General features: G+C 34.4%; 1 protein-coding gene across 18 annotated transcripts in view; it reads right to left on the reverse strand.

Annotated features, from left to right (window-relative positions):
- Positions 1 to 2,867: 2,867 nt before the first annotated feature.
- Positions 2,868 to 15,207, reverse strand: part of ANO5 (anoctamin 5) — a 100,015-nt gene continuing 87,675 nt past the window's right edge. For 14 of the 18 annotated variants that reach the window (XM_065528377.2, XM_015434973.4, XM_065528374.2 and 11 more), the window contains 4 exons: positions 13,185 to 13,390; positions 11,457 to 11,635; positions 10,007 to 10,112; positions 2,868 to 6,643 (listed from right to left, as the gene is read on the reverse strand). In XM_065528377.2, coding sequence (XP_065384449.1) covers positions 6,422 to 6,643; positions 10,007 to 10,112; positions 11,457 to 11,635; positions 13,185 to 13,390 — 713 coding nt within the window. In that variant the 3' untranslated portion in view covers positions 2,868 to 6,421. The remainder of the gene's footprint in view (positions 6,644 to 10,006; positions 10,113 to 11,456; positions 11,636 to 13,184; positions 13,391 to 15,207) is intronic. The other 4 variants (XM_074012600.1, XM_074012599.1, XM_005578386.5 and 1 more) reach the window with 2 other exon arrangements.

Below are 15,207 nucleotides of genomic sequence, written 5' to 3' on the forward strand. Positions count from 1 at the left end.
CTTCTTTGTTCTTTTTTTAATAGCCTAATTAAATGCTATACATTGCTTCTAAAACCACCACAAAATATATTTAGTATATCCCACAAAATTTGAGCTGTGCAGTATTTTTGGTATAATTAATTAAAAATTATCTTCTAAACTTTGATTACCATCTTTTTAAATTTTTTTATAATTTCATTCTATTGTGGACCGAGAATATTATCTGATTTATATTGGTCATTTGAGATTTGCTGGGTTTTTGTTGTTGTTGTTGTTGTTTGGGTGGGGCTTGGTATTTGACCAGATTTTGTTAGTGTTTGTTAGTATTTTGTTAGTATTTGTAAAGAAATCCCTATTCCTCAGTTATTGAGCACAACATTTAATGAAAGCACATTGTGTCTATTTTATTAATCATTTTGTTCAAATGGCCAGTAGCCTTACTAAGTGAAGCTGGAACTGCACTGCTCAAAGACTTTTCTTTATCTGGTGTCAGGTTAGATTTGTACAAGAGGCATACAGAAGTAAAGCAACAGAAAGATTTCTTTCTGGTCTTTGAGGACAGATGTGATAAAGGACATGTAAATTGGAGTCTAGTGGGCTTTACCCTCTCCTCACTCTTTTTCACTCCATGTCCAACTATTCCTGACCAGCAGTGTGCTCCAAGTTTGTGTATGATTCTTGGCTGCAGATTCATAGAAATAGTAGCTAGGATAAATGTAACACTTCCCCATAGACTTCTTCATTAGCTTTCCTTCCCAATCTCACTTCAGCACATCACATGGATCTCTCTACAAGCTTCAAGTTCTCTACCTATGGCAGTGTTTCAGGAGTGCTGAATAGTTATTCTTCTCTGACTCTCTGTATTAGTCCATTCTTACACTGCTATGAAGAAATAACCAAGACTGGGCAATTTATTAAAAAGTAAAGAGGTTTAATGGACTCACAGTTCCACATCACTGGGGAGGCCTCACAATCATGGTGGAAGGTGAAGGAGGAGCAAAGGCATGTCTTACATGGCAGTAGCCAAGAGAGCGTATGCAGGGGAACTGCCCTTCATAAAACCATCACATGTTGTGAGACTTATTCATTACCATGAGAACAGCATGGGAAAAACCCATCCCCATGATTCAATTACCTCCCACTGGGTCCCTCCCAGGACACATGGAGATTATGGGAGCTACATTTCAAGATGAAATTTCGGTGGGGACACAGCCAAACCATATTATCCTCCAAATCTTTCTTCCAGACCGTTGCTTTCCCGTTTCTTTCACAATTTAAAAAGGGCTATTTTCTATAAACAACCCTTTATTCCATAATATTCCTAACAGCTTTGCTTTCTTGATTAAATGTTGTCTGTTAAACTCTGTTCTATTTGTTCTTAGAATGGGATGTATCCACCATAATTTTTGTCCAGTCTACACTTTTATTTTTTTGAATATATTGGTAAAAGCAAATAAATTTAATTTACTTCCTTTTTTTAAAAAAAAAATAGAAACTAAAGGGCTAGAGCTCTTAGGCTGTAGGATTTTAACTACTTCCATATACAACAGAATTGGAACAGTTCTACAAATTTGGAAACCCTGACTACCTGTCTTAACATACTTCTTCAATGGGCTGGAACAATAAATTAATGTTTGAGAGTCACTGTAGAAATACTTTGGGCTAGGGAATTTGGCATCTTATGAAATTACCATCAGTATTATTACTCCCCCACCCCTATTCCCCAAAACATCCCCCAAAAGAGATTTTTTAAAGCGTCTCTTCCAAAGACTCTGTTTCCAGAGATCTGGGAATAAGAGACCTAGGGGTATGCATTTCTAACAAGCAACCCAGATAATTCTGATGAACAAGGTTGTGGACTTCTTTATGAAAAACATGGGACTAGAAAAAATATGTGTGAGCTATTTCTGTTAGCAGTGGCAGACATCCAAGTTACCCTGAGTTACCAGAGGCGAATCCGTATGGGTCCACAGCAACTTCAGTCCTTGCCTCCTCAGAAGAAAGAATTCAATTGAGGGGCAAAAAGCAGAAAAAGAGACCAAGGCATTTTGGAGCAGTGGTGGGACTTTATTTTAAAAGGCTTTAGAATAGAAAAAAAAAAAAAAAGGAAAATTCACTGGGTGGAGACCTAAGTGGGCACCCGAAGCTCCAAAGGAGAAAAAAGGCATTTAACCATGATCCTGGGACTTTATCGGCTTGTCTCTTTCCCATGATTCTTCCCTTAGTGTGGACTTTCTGCATCTGCAGTGCTCTCCTTACCCTTTGGAATTAAACTCACGCCCATCTGAGGCTTTCTTCCTTTTTCAGGTGGAGTGTGCCTGGAAGATCATACTTCGCCATTTTTGTCTCTTAACATGCATGCCCAGGAAGTTGCTTCTCCCTGGGGCCTGCATTCAAGTAACACTTTTAATGTTAACAGGTGTGGATCATCAGGAGGTTGCCTCTCCCTGGTTGCAGAATTATCATTTTTAGAGAAACAGTATGATAATCGTGTAATCATCACCTACATTCCTAGTGAGTGTGTCGGGAGCCCTCTCTTGCCCCGCTCATTGCCTATCTACCTACCTGTAATTTTCAACATGCAATTTTTCTTTTTGGGGGACTCTCTGTTCACCCTTATCTTCCAAAGTAGTAAAAATAAGACAAGACAACAAAAACTACCACCTTCTCAAATTTTTCTAGATTATGCAGCTTTCTACTTAAAGGAATTTGCATTGTCAATATGCAAACATGTACATGTGCAAAAACATGTAATTTCATGAGTTAAACATGTTTTATATATATATATATTTTTAATGTTTCTAAACAAATATGACTCAAAAAGGAATAAACTCCAAAAATATCAACATTTTACTGTAAGAACAAATTGAGTTCATGTCAAAATGTAGTTTAATATTAAGTATTACTTTATTCACTGTATAAATTTGATTCTCTTGAGATTTATGTACACATTATTTAAGACAGCTTTTCCTGCATAACTGCATATTATTTTTCCTGGAAGAAAAAAACTTGGAAGAAAGAAATGTTAAAAAGGAGCACTCATTTCCTGGGTTAACACCAGGGGACATAATCTCACACACAGGAGAGATACACCTAGTCAAACCTTTGAGGAAGATGGAAGCAGGTATCTCACACCAATTAAACCACATTATTATTTTCTTTTTAACATTCTCATCATTTTTCACATAATGCTGAAATAAATAGAATACTGGAATTATTACTCATAAAAGTAGAGGAGTCAAAATTTGTCTAGAAAAAGAATAACACAGTAGTTATACCGATTCATTGTGGCTGACTTGTAAGCCTGACCAATGGTGCTTTTTGCAATGCTATTTTTCTTCATAACATTCTTAGTTATATAACAACTATTAACAATTTAAAAAAATATGAGAGTTTCTTTCAAAATAATAGATTCCCTTTTTGAATGATTGTTACAGATTTCTCACCTTCAACTGGAGTCAATCAACAGAGATCCATACCTACTCATAGCGCCCAACGCTACAAAATCACTTTGGAATCTAAGTTTTATTTTGACACATAATAGTTGTCACATTGAAATTTTCTTTAGCTTTTCTCTCGCTTTAATTAGGTGTCTTTGTTAAGAGATATACCTCTTATCAACAGCAGCTGGACCAAGCTTCCTTGGAACAGCTCTTTCCTCCAAAGAAACACACACAGGATTCATAAGGAAATAATTCTTTCCTCCCTCCTACTCTTTCTCATCTCCCGTCACCTTCATCTGTCCTCCTCTTCCTTCTCTTCTTTGATAACTTGCAGAATGGCTTGGTTAAAAGAAGAATATTAAAGCTAAGAAGTGTCAAAAGACACAGCAAAAGTAAGACAGCATTTCATTTAAGTAAAACATTCCCTTCTTAATGGATTCCTCTAAAATAAATGTTTTGAAGTAGATTTTGCTTCCTGTGTGCAAAGGAAAATTGTTGAAGGCAAGGATGAAAGAGGGCATTTGAAAAGAGTTAAGTATTGTTTTGGCTTTGGCACTTAAAAGTTTATTTCACATAAAATCTCAAATGTTCCCGAGAACATTCTGAATACAAAACAAAACAAAACTATGCACTTGGTCAACGGATATAATCACCTGCCATGCTGGTAATTATCAACTTATAGGTGGTGGTTGGGCTCTCTTAATGCAGCCCTCCTATAAAAACCAATGGTTTAATTGGATGAGACACATCTATCTGAATTGGTTTGGCTCCTGATTTTGGTTAGCACGCTTTCAGGAAAGCGAGGAATACCTGTATTTCATTTTTAAACCTGAAAAACAAAGATAAACTTCTTGGTAAGAAATTTAAAGGTGAATAAAAAATATCAGTCCATAACATTTTAAAAGGAAAATATCTATCAATCATGGGAATTATTTACTCATCTTAAAAACAATTTCTTTCCTTGCTGTTTTCTCCATACACTTCCAGAAACCCAAAATTTAGTTGGTATATTTTAAAATTGCAGGGTACAGATAACTTTGTGAATTAAATTTGTCTTTATTTATCATACAGTCTAGCTCTATGAATACTTTTAAGCTTTAAAAATTAAAGTTTATTATATTCAAGAAACCAGTTTCCATACTCTTTCTTATTTTTATCAGCACCCAGGAAGGAAGCAATATGAGCTGTGTGCACTCTACACTGTAGCAATGGAGAATTTGATTTGACATGCCAAAAATCCTGCATTGGTGGCAGATATCATGGTAACTCTGACTCCACATATGAAATCATCTTTCAATAATGAGATCATTTCAAATTACTCAAAAATATTCATAAAGTCTACTCAGTGGATGACAAATCAGTACCGGGCATTAGTCCCAGTCCAAACTGGGGTGACCGTCTCATAGTTTATAAAATCCATAATCCCCAGTTGTATATGCTTACTATTGATTAGTAGTTAATACCATCTGCCATATATTTAATACTGGCAGTACCACAATAATTTATTAGCATTAGATAATGAAATGTTAGTTTAAAATATTGTGATAAAATTTCTTATGTGTGTGATTATAAAACAATATTCTTTTGGAGGTGAATTATAATTTGAAACTAGAGATTCAAATACTATATAACTTGACTGTATCACTCTAGTGCTAATAATTATTTATATAGATATGTGTGTGTATAGATACACAAATTTATATATACTTAGTTTTTTTTTTTTTAAGTGAAAAAAGAACAAGGATTTTTGTGCATGTAACACAAGCCTAAATTTGAGAGGAATAATTCAACAAACATTTTTACCCCTTAGATTATTAAGTCTATGAACTCATTCTTAGTTGGTTGATTCACTTTTGGTGTTCAAGTCTGTGGTTGCTGTTATACTGACAATTTCTTTAAGACAAGCTTACATTTAAGATGTTACATCACATCAAATCACTAGCTAACAACATGACTTCTTCTGTGTCAGAGGTATTGGAACAAGGCACTGAGCATTGTATAAGATGACACATCAATAGAAAAGATTGTAAACTTATTAAAAGATTTGCAATTATTTTAAAGCAAAGAAATGTTTATCATAAACAACTTGTACCTAACTTATACAAACAGGCTTCATGATGTGAAATTGGCATTCCAGAAGAAAAGTGATTTTTAAGAAATTTAGCAATATTCTAGATTAAAATCCACAAATTAATCAATATACATTGTCTTGCATCCATTAACTACTAAGAAAACACATTTACTTCTCTATTGTATCTTTGCTTGAGAACCTGAAGCAATCTAACAGCTTCATAATGTTGTTTTCCAGATAAGATCAGTCTTGAAACTATTATGACCAAATTATTATCTCTAAGAACTAAGTTGTTTTATGTTGAAACCCAAAATTCCAGTCTCGAGAAAAGGAATTCTGCATTTACTGGGAAGAACTATCTGGGATTCTGATTGTAGTTGAATGTGTCAGGAATAAACCTCCGCTATGATCCATTAACACTTTAATGTGTGAGTTTTCTTATGTCATCCGATCTTGGCAATTCATTTGCACATTTTAAAATGATAGGATATACAGGGCTCAGTCAGCCTCTTTGATCCCTTTCTTTTTGCCCCAACAGTTTTCTTAATGGGGAAGGAGGTATCAAATAACCCAAGAGAAGACCATAAAAATAAACAGATGCACTGGAAAGTGATGGGACAGCCCAAGGCCAGTGTTTCTTACTAAACTGCAAGACTCCATAATATCCCAGTATTCTGATTCTACCTGCACTTTCAACAGTCATTTACAGCACCTCAGAAAACATCTGAAGAGGGCCCAGTCAATGAAGCAGAGAAGTAGTACATTTCCAGCATCACAAAGTTGGCCTCTATAAAAGTGTATAAAAACTTTTGAGTTAAAAAAAAAAGGGGGGGGGGTAAAATTGACACATGGCTTCTGACCTCTGGCCCTAAACCCAGAGGAAAAAGTGAAGTAAGGCAGACCACCTGCTGCTTCCTCATTATGCTGATTAGATTGTTGATTTAGCCAGCTGTGCTTTGTTTTCCTCAATCATGACATGCTTGGCAAATTCATTAGAATTAATTCCCAAGTTCTCTTTTAATTTGTTGAGCTCAAAATCATGGAGAATCTTGATAGTCATTAACTTTTCTCGCTTGATTCTCTCCACAACATCTTTTGGAACATCAGGTATCATCCAGGCCAGCAAAAATTTAACTAAAAACACAACATGCTAGAGGAAATATAAAGGAAAGATTAGACGCTGTTAGAAGTGTCGCATGTTCAGCAGAAAGTCTTTAAAAATCATTTCACTTATTTAAAAAACTGCTCAACATATGAGGTAGAAAGGCAAGCAAGAAGATATGGTCCCTGTCCTAGAACTTTCATACAAAGATCAACATTAAACAAATAAATATATACTTAAATATGTAACTAGCAATATTCCAGTTGAACATGATTATTAAATATACTCTTTATCACTGCTCCTTCCTGAAAAGCTGATAAAATATTTATAAAGGAATTAGATATAAAGGAATTAGACTCAAAAGATTGAAAAAGGCTAGCAAACTTGCAAATGATGATGTGGTGACTGACAGTGGAAACCAAAAAGACAAAAGCCAATTTTGTTTTAGATTGTCAGAAAAGTTCAGGAAAGAAGGCAGTAAGGACTTTTGAAGGTATTAGTGTGAGTTGGAGTTGAAAACAAGAGGATTAGATAAAAATTTGCATAAGGAGCACTTGAATTTTCGGAGCCTTTCTCCCATCTGTATCCAGGTATTCTTTTACTCCATACTACCCCCTGGAAGCAGCTGAAGAGTTTATTTTCTGCAGAAATTATACCAGAAAGCTGTGAATCCAGGGGCACCAGACACAGTGGATGTATGAAAACATATTGGAAAAAAAAATGTAAAAACAGTGAAATTCAGCACGATGAACTGTGAGATACTTAGTCCCCTCTGCGTTGCTCAAGTCTTAGAACACAGGCAGCCACAAAATATCTCAATAGGCAGATTTAAAGAGTTTTCTCTGGGAAAAGTAACTACTCTGTAAAAGCAGAACTGTGGATGTCAAAATTTTGTAAGGATCCAATGAAAATGTCAGCTCACTTCCTTATCAACCTACGGTGAAACCCACCAAGTGACACCACTCCTGTATGCACAAAATGCTTAAAGTCAGCTTTTCACTGCCACACTCTTAAACATGAGCAGAACCACCCAATACGTAGGAAAGTCTCTGACATGGAAAAAAAAAAAAAAAAAAAGAACCAGATATAAGGAAAGGAGTAAAAGAAAAAAAGTAGAATTTTTAAAAAGATATTAATCCAGGTTTTCATAGAGGAAAAAACAAATAATTAGAATTTCAAACTAGAAAGTGTAAATTTGAGTAACAGCAGTTCCAGAGAGACAGCACAAAGAAAGAAAAAAATTTATCAAAGAAATTATGCCAGCAAATTGTCTCAACTTGATGGGTAAGTACGTTTTTAGATCTAAGGGGCTCAATGAGTGTTTAAAACAATGAATGTTGACAAATAGCAAAGAACCACCTTGTGAAGCTTCATAAAAATGGGGCTAATGAGAGAATCCTAAAACCGTATTGATTTTAAAAATAGTTAATACACAAAGACTGGGGAGTCAGAATAGTATTGCATTTTGTAGCAATACTGGAAGCTGAATGAAAATGAAACAATGTCTTCAAAACTTCAGGAATACCAAAATAATGTTGATTAAAATTTTTTCAAGAAAACAACTTTTAATTATAAATTCTATTCCAAATAATCACATGAAAGGAAAGAAAAGAAATTTTCAATATTCAATTCCTCAAAAATGGACAGCCCATAATTTTTCCTCAGATATTACTGGAAGATGTGCTTTACCAAAATAAGCTAGAAAACCAAAAATGGGAGAAACATAGATTGCAGAAAATATAGTCTCCAATAGAAGACAAGATGAAGAGAAGTCCCAGGATGATGCTTGGTTGGAGCCTGCAATTATTACAAAAAATTAATACAAATAATAAATAAATTAAAACAAAAGAATTCCTGAACTAATTTACTGGCTGAAAGGTGATCTAAACTTCTGATGCAAAATGTTGGAATGAAAGACTGATAAATTCATAAAGAACTAAGAGACAGAGGGAGAAAAGAAAAGCAATATTATAATAAAAGAAATATGTTCAGAATGTAAGACAGGAAACAGATGTGACTAATATTTATAAAGTCATAATTTATAAACCCTGACTATTGTATTTATATAAAATATCTTACTCAAAACTGATGGACAGAAATATTTCAGAATTGAGATTAAATATCAAAAATATGTAATTTAGTATATAAACAGCAGGGTCTCAGGTGGCACTCTGTATCAAAGACTTAAATATTTCTGCAGCGAAGTAAATGAAGAGTCACTCTAAAAATAATAAATAAAGGCTATCAAAAGCCTTAAATTAGATCATATATTGCTGCTAAATAAGTTATCAAAATACTTCCTCTTTCCTGAGGTTTTGAATTTCAGAATAAGACAAAAAAAAAAATGCTTTAATTATTGAGCGGTAGGAGAAAGAGAAAGTTTTTTTTTTCCCTTCTCTCTTTCTCTCTGGGTGGGTGTGTGTGTGAGAGATCTGCCAAAGTAGAATGTCAGTAATTGATACCTAAAACTAAAAAATAAAAATATATAACTGCGAAATCATGTTCTTTTGCCATACAAGGGTAACTACTAGAAGAGTGAGTTTAAAAAGTTGAGATGTTTACTTTGGATATTAGAATTTTAGGGTAGGCAGGAATATTATGTACGATTGCTCTTTTGTTTTTTTGCCATGCAGAACTATTTGATTTTTAAAATTACATGTGAAACCTTGATAACAATAAAAATAAATTAAACAGAAACTGGTTGGAATGGCATGCTCTTGGGTTAGGATTTTCTTTTATTGGGCTTTATCCAGGGTGAAAAAGTGCCTTTATTTTACTTTTCTCTCCCTGATTGGCCTTTTTGCCATATGATTTGTATCACTCAATTTGAAATTTTGTCCAATACTGCCTCTGTATTGGTTACCTTTTCTTCCATGCCTTATCTCTATAATTACACTAGATATTCCACAAGAGAGGAAGCATAAAAATAATAGATAGAGTACAAACTTGGGAGTGAGGCACATTTGGCATTGAGACCCAGCATTAATGTTAGTTAGTTAACGTTAAGCCAGCTACTTATTTTTGCTGAATCTCAGATTCCTTTTTCAAAGGTGAGCGATAAGGTCTAATTTACAATATTGTTACGATTTAATACTGCCTCTGGAACTAGTAAATAATAGGTACTCCGTAAAATCCGTGGGTTATTTCCCCTTTTCCTGACTTCAAGGGAAAAAGACCGTATTTGTTTTCCTTTCCTTTTCTGTCCCCATGGCATGTTCAACAGCAATAAGTGAGTAATAGGCAATCCATTGTACTGAAAATATCCCTAAGGTTCTTTTTATGACAACAAATACAATACTTCCTTCAAGACAATTTATTGAGATATTGCTAACTTTCTGATGAGAGGTTACCTTTGGAAATACCTGCCTAAAGAGAGGAGAGTAACTGGAATGAAAGTTAAGAACAGCTTACTTCCATAACAATGATGAAGGTCATCTTGGCAGCAAGGACGTGCCAGAATTGCATATTATGAAAATATTTATTCTCATGATCAGGAGGATATCTGTAATCTCTGTACCTGAAAAGTGGAAGTAAATGCAAAAAAAAAAAAAAAGTTATAGCTTCAACTAGAGAGACCTAATATAATTTATTATTTCTCTTAACAGACCTGTCTAGCTGATCAGAAAAATCAGGTCAAAGTTAATTGATATTATGAAACATTTATCTTTCTTGTTCACATAAAGTCAGGGTATATGCTACTTACATGCAAAATAGAACTAAGAAGAAACACACAAGTGAAACTTCTCTCTTGCCCTTCAAAGACAAGCTTCTCAAATAAGTTATTCAAAATTTGCTGCTTCCACTTCCTCTTTTCCCACTCCTTAACACTCCCAATCCTTTCCTTCTCTCCTATCCTTAAATTGCAGGTATATATTAATCCTTTGATTTGACTTTCAAAAATAAGAATATTATAGGCCACTTCTATCTTCTTGAAACTCTATTTTCTCTTGGCTGTTCTGATGTTGTATTGCTTTGTTTTTCCTAACACAATTCTGAAATTTTCTTAATGTCCAACTTTGTGTGTTCATTCTCTTCTATAAAGTCACTGGATACTGGTCTTACTGAAATAGTTAGTCCAGCTAGTGGGTAATCACATCTAGAAATCTGACACCACTGGCCATGCTCTTAAACACATTAGGCTATGATTTCATTATACTCAAATATGTAATATAGCAATATAATAATGTCTGCTTGTCTTGCAATATTTTGCTCTTTTTTTTTTTTGGAGTCTCAAATGAAACAGCTGGTTTAAATTAAGGGGCCTTGATAAGCATATGTGTGTGTGTGTGTGTGTGTGTGTGTGTGTGTGTGTATCTTTAAATTGTATGGTGAAAAGATCCCATAGTACATGATACACTGAGTGTAAAAACAGTAAGTTCACATATGCAATTTTATATTCCCTATACAGAATAAAACCTTTTAGCAGGATAGGTGGTGAACTAATCATATTATTATATCATATTATTATATCGTTATTTCTCTCTCACACACTCTCTTTTCTGAGGACACAGATAAATTCAAGTAAGTTAAATGTATATACAATATGACAATGTTGTATGATCTATAGATTATTGCAGCTTTGGACTAAGGGGCACTTGTTGGTGACAAACCCTTTTGATAAATTAGAAAGAAAAAATTTTAAATTAATGTTATCTTTACCCATAATCTCTTAGTTTTTGCCATTTTACCTTTTCAAATCTGAATCATGCAATGTGTGAATTCTAGAATGGATACAATTTATTTATACAGGATTTTTGTTGCCCTAAGAAAATCCTTTATATTGTAAGACATAAAGGTAATACATAACTTAAGAAATACACTTAAAGGATAAAACTAAAACCTAAACAAACAAACAAATCACCTGCAAGTGATGAAGTCTCGTTTTTCCGAAGGTGCAGTGTGGTTTGGAAAATCAGCTATCAGGAATACTGACAGGCTATTATTCACATATCCTTTCATAGGCTGCGTGGCATTTGTTGAGTAAGCATAGTAGTAAACTAGACGGGGAATGATGTCCGACGTAAATGCAACAATAAAGGCCTGAAGAATAAAAAAAGAGGAAAATCATGGGCTGCCAATTTAGTTTTAATAATGTCTGACTTGTACATCTCTCAGTACCTTAAATTGTACAGATGCAAAATAATTAAATACTATTACAAATCATAGTAATATGCAAGTCTTTGTCCTGAAACACAAAACAGCTCATTTACAGTGTGTGATCAGTATTCCAGGATTTCATAGCTACAAAGTGGCTAAGTAGAGAGTCAGACCAAAATGTATCTGTCTCCAAGAACCATGTTCTTTCCATCAAGCCTTGCTATTTCTTACATTTCTTATTGTTTAACAGCACAGTTCTACTATCCTTAACCAAATTCACTTTCTTAGACTAACCCAATGAGGTAGGACTGCAGGGTGTGGTGTGTGTGTGTGTGTGTGTGTGTGTGTGTAAGAGATTAACAGGAAAGGAATGAAGAAACTGAATATCATGTGTTTGCAAATTTCTCACAGTTCAGTGCAATTAATTTCAGTATTTGATTCCACGGGAATGATATTTTCCCATCCTTTCCTAAGTTCCGGAATAGTATAAATAGCATATTTCTTTTAGGTTAGATATGTCAATTAAAAACCACCTGGCTCTGGCACCTATATTTTTAGTGCTATGCTTTAAAAATTCCATTGTAATTTCTATGGCTAATGGTCCATTCGGGCTTTCTATTACTTAGTGAATAGATCTGACATTTTGCTTTCTAAACAAGTGGTCATTTCAAATATATTTCAAAATATATTGGAGTAAATTGGTACACAACAGTCTCTCATACTTTTTTTTCCAGAGTTTTACTTACTTTGTCTAGCTCTTGATTTACTTAGCAATTATGTCACTTTTTGTTTTCTAATTTGATTATTTCTGATTACATCTTTATTCTTTTTTACTACTTTCTATCAATTTGATTTACAATTTTTGATAGTGTCTTAAGTTATATACTCAGCTCATTTTCCAGTCTTCTTTTAATAATTAAAAATGTATGGCAATGGAGTTTTCTGTAATAGTGGTTTTGGCTCATTCCTATAAGCTTTCATTTAAATTAAGCTCTGTGATTTCAATTTTGTTTTCTCTTATATGAATCCTACTTAAAAGTATTAGATTTTCTTTTTTTATTATCTTATTATCAACTTCAATTTGTAAAGTATATTGTAAGTTAAAATGCATTGTAAAAGTTATACTTTTGGAAATTTATTTTTCTTACATTTTAAGTGTTTCATAAACATAACAGGTAAATGTACATTCTCTGTAGTATACAAATACAAATATAATCATTTTTAAATTATTTTATCCAAACACATTATACTGTTACTTATTTTCTGTCTACTTTGTCACATGCTGTGAAACTGTCATTGTTCTTGTATTTCTAAGAGTTAGCATGACATCGGTTTTTCTGTATTGGTCAGTGCTTAACAGTTATTTTGGGATCTTTTAGCTTTATAAAGTATCACCATGATAAAATCAATGTAAAGATTAAGCATCATTCGCATCTCCCCGTGCCCCCCAAAATGAAATACAAAGTCACCCCACTGAAATAGGTCCACTTACATTAGTTGCAACAGAAAGGACAGCCATTCCATAAAGAATGTCTTGCCAAACACCTATGCTATGAGCTTTAGAAGCTACAGTTCTCCTGTATTGAGTGGTAAGTTTCCAGGCATCCACTCGAATCTCTACAATATTATTTATGAGAGCAAGAAGAGGAGCCAAAGGAAAAGAGGCCACAAATAGTGTAACAAATCCAAATTGAATAACTGTAGAGAAAAGAAAAAGGCATGAAGTCATTATTGTGAAGGAGAAAGACAAGAACACCCTGTCCAAATCCTGCTACTTCCTTCATTTTGGAGTGATCCACACGAATATGACAATTCAGGCTTCTGTCTGTCTGTCCAATTCCTCCTCTCCACAGGGGACTTACCTGCTTGCTAGAACTGGAAGAAAGAAACTGGGCATGCATGGTTGAGTTCCTTCTTTGCTCTTCTATTAGAAACATGCTTGTTAGAACAAAATCTATTTCTCTTTGCCTTTTATTATGGGCTAAGTTTAGGTTTATGCTTGTCTAGTCTTTACATTTGTATTAGCAATTTAGTGAGGTAACCAAGTTTTTCAATCTTGCTAGCCCATCTACTTTTATGTATGTATGTATGTATGTATGTATTTATTTTTTTTTTATTATACTTTAAGTTCTAGGGTACATATGCAAAACATGAAGGTTTGTTACATATGTATACATGTGCCACGTTGGTGTGCTGCACCCATTAACTCGTCATTTACATTAGGTTTATCTCCTAATGCTATCCCTCCCCTCTCCCCCTACCCCATGACAGGCCCCAGTGTGTGATGTTCCTCTTCTTGTGTCCAAGTGTTCTCATTGTTCAGTTCCCACCTATGATTGAGAACATGCAGTGTTTGGTTTTCTGTTCTTGCGATAGTTTGCTGAGAATGATGGTTTCCAGCTGCATCCATGTTCCTACAAAGGACACGAACTCATCCTTTTTTATGACTGCATAGTACTCCATGGCGTATATATGTCACATTTTCTTAATCCAGTCTGTCACTGATGGACATTTGGGTCGGTTCCAAGTCTGCTATTGTGAATACTGCTGCAATAAACATATGTGTGCATGTGTCTTTATAGCAGCATGATTTATAATCCTTTGGGTATATACCCAGTAATGGGATGGCTGGGTCAAATGGTATTTCTAGTTCTAGATCCTTGAGGACTCGTCATGCTGTCTTCCACAATGGTTAAACTAGTTTACAATCCCACCAACAGTGTAAAAGTGTTCCTATCTCTCTACACCCTCTCCAGCACCTGTTGTTTCCTGACTTTTTAAAGGTCGTCATTCTAACTGGCATGGTATGGTATTTCATTGTGGTTTTGATTTGCATGTCTCTGATGGTGAGTGATGATGAGCATGTTTTTATGTGTCTGTTGGCTGCATAAATGTCTTCTTTTGAGAAGTGTCTGTTCATATCCTTCACTTTTTGATGGGGTTGTTTTTTTCTTGTAAATTTGTTTGAGTTCTTTGTAGGTTCTGGATATTAGCCCTTTGTCAGATGAGTAGATTGTAAAAATTTGCTCCCATTCTGTAGATTGCCTGTTCACTCTGATGGTAGTTTCTTTTGCTGTGCAGAAACTCTGTAGTTTAATTAGATCCCATTTGTCAGTTTTGACTTTTGTTGCCATTGCTTTTGGTGTTTTAGACATGAAGTCCTTGCCCATACCTATGTCCTGAATGGTATTGCCTAGGTTTTATTCTAGGGTTTTTATGGTTTTAGGTCTAACATTTACGTCTCTAATCCATTTTGAATTAATTTTTGTATAAAGTGTAAAGAAGGGATCCAGTTTCAGCTTTCTACATATGGCTAGCCAGTTTTCCCAGCACCATTTATTAAATAGAGAATCCTTTCCCCATTTCTCATTTTTGTCAAGTCTGCCAAAGATCAGATGGTTGTAGATGTGTGGTATTATTTCTGAGGGCTCTGTTCTGTTCCATTGGTCTCTATCTCTGTTTTGGTACCAGTACCATGCTGGTTTGGTTACTGCAGCCTCGTAGTATAGTTTGAA

Source organism: Macaca fascicularis, chromosome 14, assembly GCF_037993035.2.
Source record: "Macaca fascicularis isolate 582-1 chromosome 14, T2T-MFA8v1.1".
Lineage (NCBI taxonomy): Eukaryota > Metazoa > Chordata > Mammalia > Primates > Cercopithecidae > Macaca > Macaca fascicularis.